This window comes from Erpetoichthys calabaricus, chromosome 4 (assembly GCF_900747795.2).
Source record: "Erpetoichthys calabaricus chromosome 4, fErpCal1.3, whole genome shotgun sequence".
NCBI lineage: Eukaryota > Metazoa > Chordata > Cladistia > Polypteriformes > Polypteridae > Erpetoichthys > Erpetoichthys calabaricus.
The window spans coordinates 50,305,930-50,326,162 of record NC_041397.2 but is presented as its reverse complement, the minus strand read 5'-3'; the positions used below and the strand labels follow the sequence as shown (position 1 = coordinate 50,326,162).

The 20,233-nt window shown below is 39.2% G+C and overlaps 2 protein-coding genes across 2 annotated transcripts in view; both read left to right on the top strand.

The window, feature by feature from the left end:
* sms (spermine synthase) overlaps positions 1 to 20,233 on the top strand; it is an 844,074-nt gene that overhangs the window by 347,945 nt on the left and 475,896 nt on the right. The gene's annotated exons all lie outside the window — the stretch shown is intronic.
* The window catches only part of phex (phosphate regulating endopeptidase homolog, X-linked), a 239,778-nt gene that overhangs the window by 160,409 nt on the left and 59,136 nt on the right, over positions 1 to 20,233 (top strand). Inside the window, exon 12 of the mRNA XM_028799436.2 lies at positions 4,375 to 4,476. Coding sequence (XP_028655269.1) covers positions 4,375 to 4,476 — 102 coding nt within the window. The remainder of the gene's footprint in view (positions 1 to 4,374; positions 4,477 to 20,233) is intronic.

The following is a 20,233-nucleotide window of genomic DNA, read 5'->3' as shown; positions in this document are numbered from 1 at the left end:
CTTTGAAATACAGTCTGTTTATGAAAATGTGCTATAGAAATATATAGAAAATGAAACAAATGTAAAAAAAAGATCTTGATGTAATAAGATTTAAGGATCACACTACTAGCTTTAGGGTGGTTTGTGTCCCGGTCGTCCCTGCGAGGAGTTTGCATGTTCTTCCTGTGTCCGCGTGGGTTTTCTCTGTGTGCTTCAGTTTCCTCCCACAGTTCATAGACATGTAGGTTAGGTGAATTGGCAACACTAAATAGGCCTGGGTGTGCATATGTGTTCACCCTGCGATGGTCTGTCACTCTTTCCAGGGTTTGTTCCTGCCTTGCACCCAATGCTAGTTGGATTTTCTGCCATAAACCTGGTCTGGATTAAGTAGGTTAAAAATGACATGACTATTAGCAAATGTTTCAGTAAAACCAAATCAAAAAAGCAAAATGTAAAAAGAACTAAAACTGTAATTATTTTACAGTAATATTTCGCTTTATACAATTTCTTATATTAGGGATTTGTTAGTTTTTTGCATACCCCTTGGGGTCAGAGCACAGGGTCAGCCATTGTACAGCGCCCCTGGAGCAGTTTACCCAGCAGAGTAGGATCTCTTTTGGCAGTGACGGGGATTTGAACTGGCAACCTTCTGGATACCAGCATAGATCTATACAATTTAATTTATTATTACAATAATACATAATGTTTCTTAAGTTATTTTCACCATTGATCCTAAAAAAGAGGATCACAGAAAAGTATTTTGTTAATGTGCAGGGGAGATACTTTAAATTTCTTTCAAAATCCCTTTTGGAATAAAGCATCTTCATTATGTAAAGTGAATGAGTTGCAATACTAATTGCTCAGGCAAAAAGAACACAAAATCATAGACCTAAAATTATAAAGTTGTCTCAACAGAATAGCAAATAAGCACTCAAGGTACTTAGTTTTATTAAAATGAGGGTGAAAAGCCAACAATATGCTAAGACACCCAGATCATCAGTGATTTTAATTGTTATTTTTATAAGAGAAATAACACTGGAAAACAATAATTATTTATGTTATGTATACCACACTTTTCTTAAAGCCAAAGCACTAGGGAAAAAATGTAAATGAATACACATGCAGCTTCTGTATCTCTTTTGGCCAATCAGAATCAAACAATGAGAAACTGATATGATGTACACTCATTTTGAAGTGATATTTAGAAAAGGGGCTCTCCATATGAAGTATTTGGTGCACAAGTGAACAGTGTGAGATTTCAAACAAACTTCAGAATTTTTTGGAAGTAAAAGCTAAAAGCCAAAATGAGCCCTGGATTCGTATTACTACTTTCATATCAATTATGGGCAATTCTTTGTGCAACTGCCAGCAGCAGATTCATCATCAATGAAGAGTAGTGTACCTGTGGCAGCCATACATGCCCAAGCCATAACACACATGCTTTGGATCTTGGGCAGTTCCTTTTCAACTCTACATTTTGCTCTTGCCATCACTCTCGTACAGGTTCATCTTTGTCTCATCTGTCCACAAGACCTTTTCCAGAATTCTGCAGGCTCTTTTAAGTACTTTTTTACAAAGTGTAATCTGGCCATCCTGTTTTTGTGGCCAACTAGTGGTTTGCATCTTGCAGTGTGACCTCTGTATTTCTGTTCATGATGTGTTCTGTGGACAGTTGCCTCTGACATAGCCACATCTCCTCCTGAAGACTGTTTCTGATTTGTATGACAGGCATTTGGGGCTTTTTCTTTACCATAGTGAGGATTCTTCTGTCATCAGCAGTAGACATCTTCTTTGGCCTAACAGTTCCTCTGTGATTACCAAGCTCACCAGTGCGTTATTTCTTCTTAATGATATTCCAGACAGTTGATTTGGGTCATCCTAGTCATCCAAGTTGTGAATGGCAGACATCATGTATCAATGGTCCTGGTCAAATTAACTTAAACAGATGTGATGGTGCCGTACATGGTGAATGGATTGTTGGTATAGTAAATGGCTGAACCTTCAGTGTTTCATATGGGTTCATTTATTTACTGTAACAACAACCATACCATTACATATGCCAGGTGTTAGTGGCTACCTGTTTAGATGGTGGTGCCTGTGGACAGAGGATGACTTTGTACTTTCAGTTGCAGAAAAGTTGCATATTTACAAGGTGATTGTGATTTATACAGTAAACAGCAAATTGCGTAGACATATGAAAACGCCAGGTTTTATAAATCAGATTTTTTTGGCATATTAATTTTCCTGTTTTTTCTCATGTGTACATACCGGTAGTTTCTCCCTTTAATCCATGCAAATGAGGGCCCAGGTAAGGACACAATCAGTGTACAGGCATCATTTCACTAGCCAAGTGTAGTACACATTTCAGAATCCTCACAATTACTGAGACAACAAGAAGACACTTTAAAGAAGAAGAAAATTTAAAGAGTCAATGACTGAGCCAAAAAGTGAAAGTGAGGACTACAGTATATTTAAATACATTGATTTAGAAGGCAAAATGTCTTCAGGTTGCTGACAGATGATTGCGGTTGCCATGCAGATAAATGTAGAATACATGGCTAGAGGCAAACTGCATGTGGTAGATGTGCACAGATACAGATTATTTTTCTTAGAACAAGACATAACTCTTGAATGCATTGTGAAAGTCTCAAGAGCAGAACTGCTTTGGGATGAGAAGAAATGATTTAAAATTCCCCAAGACAAGTTGTAGTGTGCAGACATTTTGCTGTGTATGTGTTGCCAAATTTTAAAGTGAAATTGTGCGAAAATCAGACACCGCTCCAGGGAGCACCAACTTCCCTGGCAATGCACTGGGACCTCAGAAATAAAATGGTAACATCCATTGAAAAACACAGAAAATGGTAATATACTTAAAAAATACAATAAATGTTACATAAGTAAAGCAACATCCACCTTAATAACAGGACAAGCGTCTCTGTCCATCTTGTTGCTAGGTCTCTGGTATCCAACAGATGGCGCATCACAAACATTAAAACAGCTTTTACAAATCCTGTACCAAATGGGACGTAACATAGACACAGCAACTGGACGGACAACCTGCACTGCAATGGTTAACAATGGGGTCTACGTTGATTACTTAGATTTCAACCCTTCTTAGATGGCTAACATAACTAGTACTTTATTATTTATTCTTGAAATTAAACTGTTGAAATTTATAAAGGCGCAGATCAAAGCTTCTATATCTAACAGATTTTCCTTCACTTTCCTTCATTTGACTGGGCGATACACCTATCACACCATAATGCAGATGTCCTAAGGTGAGTTCAGGGAAGAAAGAAACCTCCCATGGAGCAGAAGGGTCAATGGTCTCTTTCCCCGCATGGACTTCTCTGTACACACTAAGTATTTATTGTTCTTAGTTGCCCCCATGCTAAAGTTTTCTTCTTGAAACATACAAGAAAAAACAAAACTGAGCTGCATCTAAAAAGCAGCAGAGTAACTAGCATAAGTAGTGTAACAGAATAACTAGACAGCTATATACTGTATTATGTGCATGTTCTAATATAGCGAAGGCCAATATTCTGGACACCTGGTTTATGATCTCAGAGAGGTATATCAGTCTTTCAGGAATATGTCTTTACAGCAACAGACTGCAAGATTTAGAGAGTAGAGTAGCATAACAGTATCATAGTGTAACAGATATGCGAAGGCCATTATTCATGCCAGCAGGGTTATGATGGTAGATAGTTGAGTAGTTATCCTGCCCTATAAGGGTATATACTGCTGTGCGGCTGCCCTGAAAGCTGGTCTGCCAGGATCAAAGGGTTAATGTCTCTGCTGCATCGTTTTTTTGACAATTTTGGCATTGTACTGCCAGTAGCATTTGATGTAATTACTTCCCAGAAAACTGATGGTTAGATGGTTAGAGTGAACTGGTTTCCAATTTATTATTATGATTTTTTTGGTTATGGCAGTAGTGGTATGGTGTTATACCATGTTGGCGATAATGGATGCAATGAGAAGTCAAGCAAAATGACACCTTTGATTGGCTAACTGAACAGATTGCAATATGAAAGCTTTTGAGGCAACTCAGGCCACTTCTTCAGGTAACTTGTAATCAAATCAATTGTAATCAATCATTACAGCTTGTCTGAAGAAGGGGCCTAAGCTGCCTCAAAAACTTGCATATTGTAATCTATTCAGTTAATAAAAGGTGTCATTTTTTTGACTTCTCATTTGGTTATGGCAGAAACCAAGACTCACATTCGACCATAACAGAAATTAACTACAACATACAGCATTTTGTATCACTTTTGTCATCTCTACTGAAAATGACAACATGCTTCAGTCACTCTCTAATTTCTGTTTGTAGTTATTATTGTCTGGATTAATGCTTATTTTTGGGTTTTAATTCTGTACTTCTTAAATCCCTAGATGGAAGAGCTCACTGAGGGAATCCGATGGGCCTTTATAGATATGCTGGAAAAAGAAAATGACTGGATGGATAAAGAAACAAAGGAGAAGGCCAAGGAGAAGGTAATAAGTCTTGATATTCACTGAGCTTTAAACAACCTAAAAACATATTGAAACATAACTTTTAATCAGGATGTATTTGTACTGTATTTTCTACTTTGTTTAACCCCTTACATTTGTTTCAAGATTCAAAAACTGTTATTTTCTTAAGAGGCGGCTTTTTGATTTTAAGAACTGGATAATTTGGTAACACTTTAGTCTAGGTATTGCAAAACAACATCTATTCCTTATACAGTATACTCTCATATAACAAGACCTTAACAAAAGCTTCTTTTGGTCTTCATCTTCTTATATAATATGCTACCGTGGCTGTCCATTTGTCTCTCCAGGATTTTAAATCACCTGTAGCTCGCAAATCGTTTGAACTATTGACCTGAAATTTGGTTCACATATACTACGTGACGACTACTTTCTGTTTCCGGGGTGATAATTGACCTCCAAGGTTATTCCTCTTTTTATTTTTATTTTATTTTATTGTAGAATCAACTCTCGGCAGCGGCCAGCAGGGTGGCCGTGTGGCACATGCGTAGGGACGCCGTTCTCATTCCTACCACCTTCGCTGTCACTTCCCCTACCTCTTCATATCTTAAATCATTCTTAAGTCTTCAAGCTGCCTCAAGTGCCAGCTTAAGTGAAAAATTAAGGAAAACATACTAAGTAATTGCAACACAAACACTGACTTAATCAGTTTTAACGCGAAAAGATGCCAACAAAAGAAGAGAAGAAGCGGGCCATTAGGGTGGAGAAAAGAAGAGCTGCTCAGGAAGCAGGAAGCACATCAACCTCTGAGCAAATGAATGCTAAACGTACAGAGAAAGAGTCTGAAAACTATGAATGTTCAAGTCAAGTGTATTCACTGCACGTTATTGTGCAGTGTGCCGTTACTGGTAACACTAATAAAACATCAGTAGATTGGTTATTCATCTCTGTGCAGTGTGGCATATTCACATGATGGTAAAATTACTTGTTAATATGAAGGATTCACAGGTCTTATACTGTATTAAATGTGTAATATCATGAGAAATACGTCTCAGTGAAGCCACTTCAGACCACTCAAAGTGAAGTTTTGTTAGACATGAATAAACACTTTACTGAGGATTTGTAAGTGTTATAAAGACCCAAAGAAGTGTATGTGAAGGTCTTATTACATAATAGTAAATGAGTAATAGATGCATTTTTGCAGTACCTATTGTGGGGAACAGCCCGGACACAGACAGGTAGACATGATGGTTTCACCACACACACGTTTATTTACAATATTTACAAGTATCGCAGTGCTAAAACCCAGTGCCGCAGCACCAATCACCCCTTAAGTCCTGGCCACACAACACAATGCCTTCTCAGTCTCTGGTCTGCCACCACTCCTCTCCACTGAGCTTCGTCCTCTTCCACCCAACTCTTGCCATTGAATGGAGGGAGGCGGCCCCTTTTATACACCCCCGGATGGACTTCAGGTGCTTCCCAATGAGCCTCCATTGACACACCCCTGTGTGGCGGAAGCTCTGGCTGTGTACCCGGAAGTCCTCCGGGTGTCCCCAATCCTCTTCCCCCCCAGTACTTCTGGGTGTGGCGGAAGTGCTGAGGTCCAGGGTTCCCAAGGCATTGGGGCGCCCCCTGGCAGTGACCATGGGCCCCTACAGGTTCAGCTTCCAAGCTCTGTACCTGTGGCCCTCAATAGAACCAGGGCGGTCGCCCCCTCGTGTTCTGGAGGAGGCACAAGCCCTCCTCCGGTCCTCCTGGGCATCCCGGCCGGGCATGAACCCCAGCCGGGTGCCACACTATACTAAAGTGGTACCGATAAGTTAAAGGAATTAATGAACTTTTAGCTGAGACAAAACTGACTTTCTTTACCTCTGTAAAAATTAAAATACATTTTTGATTTCATTTTAACACTGAGAAAAAATATTCTGTTTTACATTAAGGAATTCTGAACCCTTTAGCTTAGCTTGTGTTCCAACAGTCTATGTACTGCATATTCATGTTATAAATCTGAACAGATTACTCCACAACTCGAAGAATAAAGCAGCGTGGAGAAAAGAGACTCAAAAGCATTGGAGAGAAAAAAGAGCAAAAAAGAAAAAATAATCTAGGTGCAAATTCAGAAAATAAGGAAAGTAATTATCAGCCCGTAACAAGTGGAATTGAAACAAAGCACGTCCAATCAGCTCAGAATTAAAAGACAGAGTAAAAGACAAAGTAGAACTTCATAAACACATTCACAAACATTGGCGCTATACACATGCAGAGCAGATTATGAAAGCAAGGGAATTCGAAAGGCTCAAAAAAAAAACGTATGCGCGATACAAATGTGGAGAAAGTTAAAGAATATGAAAGTAGGAAAATTAGAAAGTATAAAAAAAAGTAAGTAAAGATCGCAGTAGCGCAAACAAACGGAAATTATTACTCGAAAAAGGGAAAATAATCACCACGGACCAGGTGTCATTGAAAAAAAAACAGGACAATGCGAGGTCAGAAATAAAAGACAGAGTAGAAAACAAAATAAAACGTCATAAAGAGGTTATAAAACAAAAGGGCCAAACACATGCAGAGCAGGTTAGAGATAATGAAAATTGGAATTCAAAAGACTCAAAAAAAGTAGGCACGAAACACATGCAGAGCAAGATACAGAATATGAAAGCAGAAAAAAACGACAGTGTCAAAAAAAGAAAGTAAACATCGCATTAGCGCAAAAAAAGAGAAATTATTACTCAGAGAAATAACTAAAAGGTGAATAGAGATCAAATATATGGACACAGGTGATATGTCAGAAGTATGGAAATATTGTAAGGCTTTGAAGTTTAAGTCAGGAAATTTCAAAAACGTGTTTTACCTCACATGCATTTATTGGTTACTTTGCAAAAAAAATTATTAACTGCTGATGATGTGGATCGCTTTGCTGTGCTGAAATTCCAAACAGAGAAACCTAATCTGAATTATGGTACAAAGTCATTAAACACATGTCTCACTGACCTCATTTAAAAGATTCAGCATATTGGAACTCGAAAGATTCTAAATATTGTTTTTATATAAGTTCTGAAATAAAAGTGAAACTAATGAAATAGCAACAATTCAAAGAAAAAAAAAATCTTAAAAGTGTGTATCCAGAAAACCAAACGTGGGGGTTGGCGAGCGAAGCCCCCTAGTGTTGAAAAAGAAAAACATTTCATGGGGTGTACTTACCTTTCCACCTGACTATATGTAAGCTGATGGGTCTCGCTGCTACCCCCCATCTGCTTGGGGTCTGTTAGTATCGTTCTACTGTTCATGACATAAATTTGTGCCTGATGAATAGTTATCTTCTATGTGACAGGTGTATGGTCACACTTATGGGTAATCTAACTTAGATACAGTTAAAAAATCTGACTACGCCAACCAGTTTTATTGAGAGATTGGGAACTCTTGAGATTAACAGATAATAACACACAGGTTTCTTTAAATTGGGCAGAGAGTAAACACACAATGAAAGACATGGCAGCAATTTCAGGAAAAGCAACAGTAACTTGTTCTGCACAAGATAATATGAAGTACACCAAGAAGATAGAAGAACATAACAATCTAAAAATATCAGGAACAAAAAAGAAAAGCACACAGTCCATACTCTAAATGTCCATTAAAGAAATAAAAATGGAGGATACAACCTTTAGTGATGTGGAGTCCAATTTGCACACTGTGTTACCTCAACAATTAAACGTCTAACTGTCTACGGGTACACTCTGTTCACTGGATGCTTGTTTTCCAACAGAAGTTCTGCCAAACTGTCAAATTCCTATCAGTGTCTCTTCCTCGTGGAGTTAGCGTTCTATTTTTCACTTCTGCGTTCCTTGGTATGCTATGATGACCTAGGCATGCCTCGTTTCTCATCTGCCAGCTTCTATTGGTCCTTTCGTGAGTCTTCTCTCTCTCGCAGGACCTACGACCGGTGTCTCTCAGGAGAACAGTCTCTTCCTCCTTGGAGGTAGGTGTTACTGTCCATGTGCCTCAAGTCTTGCCAGCCACATACCCTTGTCTGCCAGCAAGCCCTGCGAGTGGTTTTGGCAGCGTTCTCAATGGACTTTCCCTCACTCTGTGCCATCTCCATAACCACACAATGCCATGAAGTATATACCTGGTTCAGTCCCTGCCTAGCTTAACATGCCAATTTATCAAACAATGGTACATACCAATTTGTTTTGATCAGCAGTAGTGTAAACATATTTTCATTGTTTAAACAACAGGTTCAAAGCAGGTAAATATCTACGTCCTGTAGACAACCAGTAACAATAACCTGTAACACAATTACTCAGGAAATTTCCCTTTCCACTTATCACCCCAGTCCCAACAATGTGTGCCTATTGCCCCTTCATCTACTGGCTTTTACATTTAGTATTGACATGTTTCTTTGCCTAAGAGAAAAAAGAAAACCACCCAGTGTACAAAAATGTTCCCCTCCGACACCAAAATATTCCCCTCATTTGTGCAATGCCGTTTCTCCTTTACATCTGGCTTAAGCAAGTTAAATCATGATGGGGGATGGTGCTTAGTGCTACTGCCTCAGGGGTACAGCATCCTGGTTTTCCAATCCATGCAGAGTTGCTGTGGTGTAGATTTTGCACATTGTCCCTGTGTCTTCATGGGTTTTCCCCAAAGTGGTCGTTCTGGTGATGTTCTGGTGATCACTGGTTGGTTCCACCTTGTACCCAATGCTCCTGGGATAAGTTCCAGCTCCCAATGATATTGAACTGGATAAGCAGGTTGGAAAATAAATAAATAAATAATGCCCATATTGTATCACTAAGTGTAAAGACCGTGCATTCATCTTTTTAAAGACTGTATCATGTTTTTTTTCTTTTTTCAAACCTTGTAAGCCACTGTCAGCCTTCTGTCTGCTCCTTATTCGTCTTTTCTTTCAAGCTTGTTGTTGTGTTCTTTGTGATAACAATTAATAATGAATGGCATTTGCATTTCTGGTGTTCCCATGACAACAATTTTGCCATCCTATTCCCTACTGTTTGTGATGTATTGATTAGGCAAACTTAATTACTCTCACCCTGTGTGTTTTTCACTTGTGTCTTTGCTTAAACAAAATGTGATGAATAATTAAGAAAGCAGATTTCAACACGGAATAAAGTTGTACAATGCAGTACTCAACATGAGACGTATGTAGGAAGACCTTTTATTTTTTGGGCACTGATAGTATGCAACTAATACGAAGCTCAGAAGTTCAAGGCAGTGGGCTTGAGTGTCATCTATTCATCTCAGGGAGCAGATTTTTTTCACATTTTTCACCTCCTGTCCTGCACTGTAATTGGCTTCAGAATACAATGCAAAGGCATGTCAGATTCTTTAATAACCAGTGTGCCGCGCAGGCAGTACAAAGAAACGGGTGAACAGAAAAGGAATTGTATTTAACCTGATGCCACCAACTGTCACTTACTTGCGCTGAGTTGGGCCCTTTAAGTCCCAGCTGGTTGACATACAGAGGAATGTACAAGGGTGAAACCATGAAACAGTATTTTTTTTTTACAAGATGGGCTTCTCAAAGCCAAGATGACAAATGTGTTTTTAACTGTGGCAGGAAGAGGAAAGAACAGAAAGGAAAACCATAAGGCAAAATATATATGTTTTTATAGTTAGCAATCTATACACACCCAAAATATAAAAATGTCCATCTATTGAGGAATCTAATTCAATAACTTGCAGGGTTAAGGCAGGGGGATATCCTGGCAGCATTAGCACAAGGCAGAGACCAGCCTATCTCAGGGCTTATAAACATAACATGTACGTGTTTCAGATGTGTCAGGAAAATATCTCAAAGACAAAGGAAAAATGTACAAACTCCACACAGACAATGACTGGAGCAAGGCTTAAACTTTACAATCTGGAGCTATAAGGGAGCAGTACTAACCACTGAGCCACTGTGTCACTCTAAGGCAAACACAACATTATGTGAATTCAATGACAAAAAGCCCAGGTTACTGCCGGAGCCTGAAGTGAACAGTATTCCATTTTTCACTACAGCGTACCATCAAGAAATGGTTGTGTACCAAAACTTCCTGCTCTGATGTTTAAGGGAGCAACTCCCATCCCATTTTGATGTAATGTTTAAATATCATCCTGCTTGAAACTCCAAAGATATACACCCCCTAATACCCGCCAGCATCTCCACTCAATGCTATAATGTATATATCTCACTGTGCTCAAAACTCTGAACATATATAAAAAAATGTGCAACGCACTGGGTGGAGAAACAAGAAGCCAGCAAAAACGAAGACTGCCAATGCTTATATGTGTCAACTTCAGACTCTGGTTATGGTAAAAGAATGATGGTGCAAATGTAAATATTCAGACCTTTTCTAATTAAGAGCTGTAGTGAGGAAAAATTATTCTGGTTGTCGATTCCCACAGCACAACTGGGGCATCCTTTTGTATTTTCAGTTGACAACAAGTGTGTTATTTGATAGCTGTTCATTATCGTATATACACAGTATGAATTAATAGTGTCTGTATTGTATATGTCAGTGGTGTGACAGCAACTAGCCACAATTGCTAATCTTCCATGACCATTTGAAAAATGTAATAACTAAAACAAAGACAAGAGGCAACCTGATTCTGAGACTGACCTCAGACTAAGAAGCATCAGCATCAGCACTACGGTGCTCAAGTTAACCTCAACTGTTTGTGGTACGTCTGCAACCCTTAGTGGAGCCCAACTAATCAAACAAAAACAAACAACTCCCCATCCACCAGGACCTCAGCAATGTTCCTCATAACCAGGAGCAGGTTCCTGGGTTTGACATTCCAAGAAAGACATGGTCATTCCTAAACCACATCCATACAATCGTTGGAAGATGTGGATACTTGATACAGGAATGGATAATTAAAAACTTTCCAGCATATGACTGTGGTTATCCAGAACAGACCATAGGCAACATAATGATGCAATTCTCAGTTTACAAATCTGAACTGAAGTTGAACTTTTTTTTACCATGTAACTAAGCTGCTAGATATGTTTCTTGGTGTTAAATCCATACACAAGAAAACTTAAATGCAATAAATAACAAAATGTACAATATGTGACACCATCAGAACATTATAAACAGTAGTAGTGAAAATCATAATGCAGAAAACATAAATTCATAAAAAATATGACAATTTAGAATTACACCCCGACCCAGTAATACATCAGGTAAGTCATTAAAAAAATAAACATAATTTACAATTGATGGACAAGATTAGAAGACAGGAGAAGGCAGTGATGAATCAGGGACTGTGTTTAACTGTAGTAAATACAGTAGGAGAAGAAACAATTTATATGTTTATATGTAGTCCTTGCCTTTAGTGACTGGTAATGTTTCCTTGAAGTTGTGTAGACTTTGATCATTTTTCTGTCACATTTTCTTACCCGTGATATATACAGAATTTCAGTGGAGCCCAGTAGCAAGCCTGCAATCTTTTTGCTGTCTGAATGACACACTGCAGTTTATGTCCTGAGTGAGCAGATACATTGCCACACCAGACTGTTATGGACAAAGCTAGGACGCTTTCAATAACAGCTCTGTAAAACTGTACTAGCACTGATTGGGACAAGTAACTTTTGGCCTAACAGGATTTTTGTAAAATCAGGAGTCAGAAACACTACAATCCCAGCAGATTTATTAGTTAGTCAGTCAGTCATTTTCCAACCCTCTATATCCTAATACAGGGTCACGGGGTTCTACTAGAGCCAATCCCAGCCTACACAGGGCGCAAGGCAGGAACAAACCCCGGGCAGGACGCCAGCCCACCGCAGGGCACACACACACACCAAGCACACACTAGGGACAATTTAGGATTGCCAATGCACCTAACCTGCATGTCTTTGGACTGTGGGAGGAAACCGGAGCACCCAGAGGAAACCCACGCAGACACGGGGAGAACATGCAAACTCCACGCAGGGAGGACCTGGGAAACAAACCCAGGTCTCCTTACTGCAAGGCAGAAGCGCTATCACTGCGCCACCGTGCCACCCAGCAGATTTATTAAATCACAAAATTACACCATTAAAAAGTCACAAATCATGTAAACCCTGACATAGAAAGTAAATTACAAAATTGACTGAAAAGCTTATGAAACACTATGAAATATTAGGAATATCTAAATAGCTGGTCACCATAGTCACAAACACAGGTCTTATTACACAGTGGTGGTCTGTTCAGACACACACCTGCAATGGCACATGCTCTCTATTCCAATCATCCTAGGAGTCTCTGAAAGGTTGGGATTCTTGGGAATGCTGCTTACACCATGAGCAGGTTCTACAGAACACCTTCACCACTTTGAATTGAAATCAAAAGAGATTACTGAGTTAACAGAGATGCATTAGTGACCAGGAGGTTGATTAAACCAGTGGAACTATTGGCCTTTAAGTGGAGTCTGAAAATTATCCAGTCAAGAACACTGGAACCCTAAAGTCAGCCTATGGATCAGACCAGGCTTTTCTGATCATTTTAAGAATGTCCAAGTGAGGGATATAAATGAGAGTGTGCAAATCAAGTGAATTTGAAACTGTAAATTAGTGAAACGTAACAGAGTATGACTAAGTACTGCAGTGGACTGTTGCCTCATATACTTATTTATATACATACTATATGTACAGCATATGCAGTATATATATATATATATATATATATACACACACACATTACCTATTTAAGTTAGTCACAAAGTCATTTTGTGGTTAAACAGCCATTAAAATGGAGACAGAGTCTCCTCTAGAAACATTGGTATTTATTTATAAGTATAGAAACGGTAAACTCATGTTTAGCCGGATTAATACAAAATTTACTTTTGAAACAAAGAATTGTCCCAAAATAATATAAAAAAGCTGGCACCCAATGGGCTATCTGTACTCACCAATTCTTCCTAAACTGCTGAAGAGGACAATGATGAATGATGGTGACCTCACCAAACATTGTGCCGTTCCATGGGATTCCTTCATCTGTTCGGGAGGTCTAAGCTCTGAAAAAACAAGCCAAGTATTTCTGTTCTTTACTGATTTACTTCCTTATAATCTTTTCCAAGGGTGCTGAGAGTCAGGGAGGGATTTTCCAGTTTTAGAAAGGTTACAGTTTTACACCCTAGCTGCATATAAATGGTCATTAATGATCATTTTCCTATTCAGGGTTAATGGAACACATTTGCAGCACTTTTCTAGGTTAGGCCATTCCATAGTAGAAGGGACACTGTACATTAAACATTGCTTGCCTTAATGCAGTATGAAAAATAAAATACGAGTTGGAATTATATATAGGTACACATATCTTTTATATACTGTAATAAGAATAACAGAAACCTGGCTTAATAATAGAGATGGGCAGAAGTGTAACACAGATGGATATGCATTATTTAGGAAAGACAGACAACACCAAAAAGATGGGGGGGGGGGGGGTCACTGTTTATGTAAAGCAAAATTTAAATGAAAGGCTCCTTCAATTAGATGGTGAACTACAGCTTAGTGAGGATATTTGGATTTGACTAGACACCTTCAGGGATTGAGGCCTCATATTAGGGACGTGTTATAGACCCCCACAGACAATAGTTTAACTTTACATGTTTTTAATAGAACTAAAACATCAGGTTTAGAAGGGGGATATTGTATTCATAGGGGGGCTTTACTTACCCAGATATTTACTGGACTAGCCTTACAAACAGAGGAAGCTAAGAACGGGATTTTGTATACGTAACAGGGTCTGTTTAATAGAGTATATTAAAGTATCAATGAGGGGAGAGAATTGTAGGAGTAAAGGTGATTGAACCATTAGAATAAAGTGAGCCTAAAAAGATAAATTGGGATACGTTTTTAAGTGTGGAGATAGTTTTAACAGTGTTTCATATACTGTATAATGCAGAACAAGTTTAATTAAATTTAAAGGCAATAAAAAAAATTAAAGAAAATCCTGAGGTGGATAAATAAGGCGATAAAAAGGAAGTTACAAATGGAAGAACAACTATATAAGGTATATAAGATTAGGGTATATGAGAACATGAGAACAATTAGAAACATTAGGAAAGCTAAAAGGTAGTTGGAGAGAAATATTCCAGAAAGGGGGAAAAAGATGACCCAAAGAGATCCTTTCAATATTTCATCAGTAAAAGAACGGTCAAGAAGGAGGTGAAAAGTATTAGGAGTGGTAAAGGTGAGCTGCAATATACAGACATAAAAATAGAAAATATTATATACTTAACTATATTGAAGTTTATGCATGTGAAGAAGTCAATGACCTCCCAAAGGTAAAAAAGACTACTATAGACGAACCTAATGACTTGGAAAAAACAGATTAAATAGGCTGAAATTTAACAAATCACCAGGGGCCTCATGTATAACGCCGTCCATAGAATTCGCACTATAACATGACGTAAGTACAAAAGCCGAAATGTGCTTACGCACAGAAAAATCCAGATGCAGGAATCTGTGCGTTCACCAACTTCCGCGTTCTTCTGCTACATAAATCCCGCTCAGCGTGGAAATAAACGCACGTGCATGCGCTTGCTGTCCCGCCCCAACTCCTCCCAGAATTACACCTCTCTGAATATGCAAATCAATATAAATAGCCCTTAAGCCCAGCATTCTGTGAAAAGGCAATGGCAAAAGTACGAGGAAAAATACAAGAATTTCAGCGAATACCAAATGGAGGCAAAGAAAAACGAACTATTTGTTGGTTTAAACAGTTATATAAGCAACAAAAGGAAGTTGATCGAGTGACATAGATTGTTGGAGAAACTCGAAAGCTCAAGTTCACAAAGTCGCACAGTGCCCAAAATAAAAAAGTTGTCACATATCAAAGTTGGCGTGAAAAGGCGACTTGTAGCCCACCATCTGAGTGTCATATGAAAGCTTATTAGGGTACAGTGAAAAAAAAGGCACACAGTGGGGAAAAAAGCACAAAATGTCAACTTTAATCCTGAAATTTCCACTTTAATCATGTAGTTTATTTTGTCATTAAAGTAGAACATTATAAACTTCATCTTAAAATCCTTTAATTTACTAGTTTCACAAATCCCTTCGTAACTAAAGTAGCACATTAAATGCTTTGTTTTGTATTTGATCTTATATGTGCTCTATGTGCCTGAATCACTACGTGCTCTTCCTCCGACAGGACACAGAATCCGTTCGTAATATTACAGCTCTCTGAGTAATTAAAATACTGAGAAGTATACGTGATATCATTTTCTTGATGATATGAGTTCAAGCATGTTATTAAACATGGGAACACAGTGGCACAGTGATTGTTCATGTCTTACAGCAAGATGCTTGCAGCGCCATGCGCGACCTTCACTGAAAGGCTTTATTACAGAAGTACTGTCTTTTTCAAACGTACTAACCCCCAATTCCTGTCCTTACTTTTCTTTCTCCAAATACCCAATCGCCACACAATCAGCTCTGTAATAGATGTTAAGCCATCTGTAAGCTTAGAACGCCGATTCTTCAAAACTTTTAAGGAACATCGAAATATCTTCGTAATGTTTAATTATTCTATCCATCTATCCTTCCAGTGTTGCGCCAGCCACAGCATGAAAACAGCGTGAGGCAGGAACAAACCGTGAACGAAGCTCAAACTCGCTAGCACTGCGGCACCGTGTAGTTAAAGTTTTATCTGTATAATATAATCAACATATTTTTCTGCATTTCATCTTAAAAATGATATTGTCATCATATGTAAATATGCGCTTTATAAAGTGGCTCAGGTTGTGCAATATTATAACTGTATCATAAGTACAATTACCTCACGGTAACTTGCAAGTACAAACAGTTCTACAAGGAGCACTTGAGCTGCCGTCGTGGATGTGGATCTAAGAAAGGGTAACCACACAGGAACAGTAGCACTGCTTTGACGCTGGGTGCCACCAGTCTGCAAAACCTAACGGAGAACTTGCGTACGACAGGGTATGAGGTACCATGGAAAAGTGAGTGGCTTTACGCCAAGTGTAGGTTTTATACATCACGATTTGAACGTGGAAACATTCTTACACAACATTTCTGTGCGTACACACCGTTTATACATGAGGCCCCAGGACCTGTTAATGTCTATCCTTGAGTGCTTAAAGGAGTTAGTGAATACACATATAAATCTTTGGCACATATCTTTAAAAGATTTCTTCACTCTGGGGAAATTCATATAGACTCAAGGCTACCAAGTATTACCCCATTAAATAAAAAGGGTGACCGGGCTGATCCAAGTAACTATACACCAGTAAGGTAAATGTGCATCACAGGTAAATTAATGGAAGGAGTTATTAAGGAAAAGATTGAATAGGTGTATTAGCAAATACTCATCATAATTTTTTAAGCAGGGAAGGTCACATTTCACTAATTCAGATAGAAGTTTATTTGACCCCAGTGGGAAATCAAGTTTTTTACAGAAGCTCTCTAAATAAATAAATACAAAAATACACAGACAAGTAAGTAAATAAACCCTTTGGTCTGAACACACACCGGAAAGCAAGAATATTCAAAAGAAAGAAAAACTTCTGACTTGGCTGTCTCAGTCACATGAGGCGTTATGCAGACATATTGCTGTTGGTATAAAGAAGCCCCAGTTGCATTTCTTGACACACTTCTGGAATCTATATTACTAAATGACAGTTTAATTTATGCGCGGACGGCGGATGCACCGAACACATGCGCACTGCACCGCGGACGGCGGACGCACCGACACGCACGCGCAATGCGCCGCAGCACCCCAGAGTCAAACCCAGCGGCTTCCCAGAGTCAGTAGGTGGTGCCCAAACAACACAACCTGTAAACTAAACTTGCTCTAATCCACTGTGCCAGCAGTCCGTGTCAGCAGAGGCAAAGGATTCACGGCTCCAAATGGAAAGAGCTCAACGATCTGTAATATGACACCGAGCCCGTACTTCCCAAAGTCAGTACGTGGCGCCCAAGCACCCCAGAGTCAAACCCAGCGGCTTCCCAGAGTCAGTAGGTGGCGCCCATACAACACAACTTGTAAACTAAACCTGCTCTAATCCTCTGTGCCAGCAGTCCGTGTCAGCAGAGGCAAAGGAGTCACGGCTCCAAATGGAAAGTGCTCAACGATCTGTAATACGACACTGAGCCCGTACTTCCCAGAGTCAGTACGTGGTGCCCAAACACCACAAACTATAAACTACACTTGCTCTAATCCACTGTGCCAGCAGTCGGTGTGGCATATGTGAATCACATAACGGTAATTCAGAATTAAATGTAAGTTGGATTATGCTTCCTAACAGTAAACGACGTCTACCTAATGACACAGCCACAGAACAACACAGATGAGACCGCATGGATAACAACAATACACGGGGGCACCAACAACGCGCTTCAGACACACCAGAAGCAAAGACGTCATGGCTCCACAGAGGCAAAGGGGTCATGGCTCCAAATGGAAGGAGCTCAACGATTAGTAATACAAACACGAGCCCGTATGGCTACGACCTGTAAATGAGGGACGTACCCACCCTCCATGATATTACATCCCTCCAAATATCGGAGGGAACAGAAAGTGATTGCCATTCCTGGATTTGCAATTCTTTCGAGAATTGCGGGCTTGATGGTTCTATGAGAAAGCAACCAAAGAATATAATCGGAGAGGTGCATATGGTATTTTTTATTTTGATTTTGACTACATGAAAGGTTAGTGATCAGACTACAAGAAGTTGGAATTCAAGTCCTTAGGTGGCACAAATAAAAGAAGCAAAGAAATATGATGAGGCGAACTTTTCAAAAGTAGGTGATGTTAGAAGTTTTGTCCCTCAGGGGTTAGTATTGGGGCCATGCTCTTTTTAATATACCTAAACAATCTGGACAAGAGTAGAATGTATACACTGGTTAAGTGTGCAGATATTACCAAACTAGTTGGAAGGACAGATAATGCAGAATCAGCTAAACTGTTACAGAGGACATTGGATGGCATACAGGATTTGGCAGACTTGTGGCAGATGAAGTTTCATGTGAGAATATGAAAAGTATTATGTGTAGGAGGTAAAAATTTACACAATGGTATGAAATATGCAATCATCTGGCATTGGAAAGCACACCTTATGAGAGGGACTGAGCAATCACAGTGGATCCATCCTTATCTACATCTGGTCAGTGTACAGAAGCGATCAGGAAAGCTGATAGGTTGTTAGGTTACATATTGCGATTTGTAAAGTACAAGTCAAAGGGGGGTGTGCTTACTTTATATAACACACTAGTGAGGCCTCACCTGGAGTACTGTGTACAGTTGTATTTTCCATATTACAAAAAAGACATAGCAGCACTAGAAAAAGTCCAGTGGAGAGTGATTAGGCTGATTCCAGAATTGAGAGGTATGAACTACTGTATGTAGAGAGATTGAGGGAGCTGAACCTTTTAAGTTTAAAAAGACAACAATTAAAAGGTGACATGATTGAAGTGTTTACAATTATGAAAGGAATTAGTAATATACAGTAGATCATGGTTGTTAAATCCTGCAACAAGAACATGAAAGCATGGTTGAAAGCTTGTCAAGGGCAGATTTTGTACAAATAATTAGAAAGTTTTTCTTCACGCAGAGAACCATAGACACATGGAATAAATTAACCACATATTGTTACAGAGGACTTTAGAGACCTTCAGATATTGACTTGATATTTTTATTTTACTTATTTATTTATAAAGCACTTTAAAAACAACATCAAGGCTGACCAAAGTGCTGTACAATAAAACCCAACATATAAGACACACAATAACCAAAGGGTAAAAGAAACAGAAACACATAAACACATAAGAGCTGAAGAAATTCATAATAAATAGTACACAGATACATATCATACTGGGTTAAAGGCCATGGAGTAAAAGTGTGTTTTTAAATATGATTTAAAGACAGCAAGTGAAGGAGCCTGCCTAACATGCAATGGCCTCTGAGTTTGTATCGTGCCTTAGGAACAAGTAAAAGCATCTGGTCTGCTGACCTGAGAGAGCGAGAGTGTACATAAGGGTGCAGCAGTTCCGACAGATAAAATGGGGCACAACCATTAAAGGATTTAAAAACAAATACAAGGATCTTAAAATGGATTAGAAAATTAACTGGAAGCCAATGAAGGAAAGCCAAAATCAGGGTAATGTGCTCATGCTTGCTTGTACCAGTTAAAAATCGAGCAGCGGCATTTTGCACCAGCTGTAGGTGAGCAATGGAGGCCTGGCTAATTCCAAAAAGAAGCGCATTGCAGTAATATAGATGAGAGGTTATAAAAGTATGTATCACTGTTTCAAGGTTGTATTTAGACAAAAGAGGCCTGATTTTTGACAGCCGCCTCAACTGGAAAAAGCAAGATTTTACCACTGCATTCACATGGCTATCAAGTTTTAAAGTAGAATCCATTTTCACACCTAAATTTGTGATCATGGATTTCTCATATTGAGCCACAGTGGAAAGGTCGATGCAGGGGGTCCCGCTGGTGCCATTGGGTCTAACTAGCATGAATTCTGTCTTGTTCTCATTAAAATTTAGAAAATGTAATGCCATCCAACTCCTGATATCAATAAGGCAATCAATCAGGGGCTGAACAGAGCATGGACCAGGACGCTTCAGAGGGAAATAAACCTGGCAGTCGTCCGCTGTGAAGATGCAACTCCCTTTAACAAAATGTAGGTATATAGAAGGCCATATCAGCTTCAGGCAGGACAGTTTCTGGTTTATCCGCGGTATTATAAAATAAACTTGGAGAAATGGCACATACCTGTGTCGTTTCCAGGGCTCATGAGGGGGTGAGGGGCGGTGTCAGCAGTCGCTGGATGGTG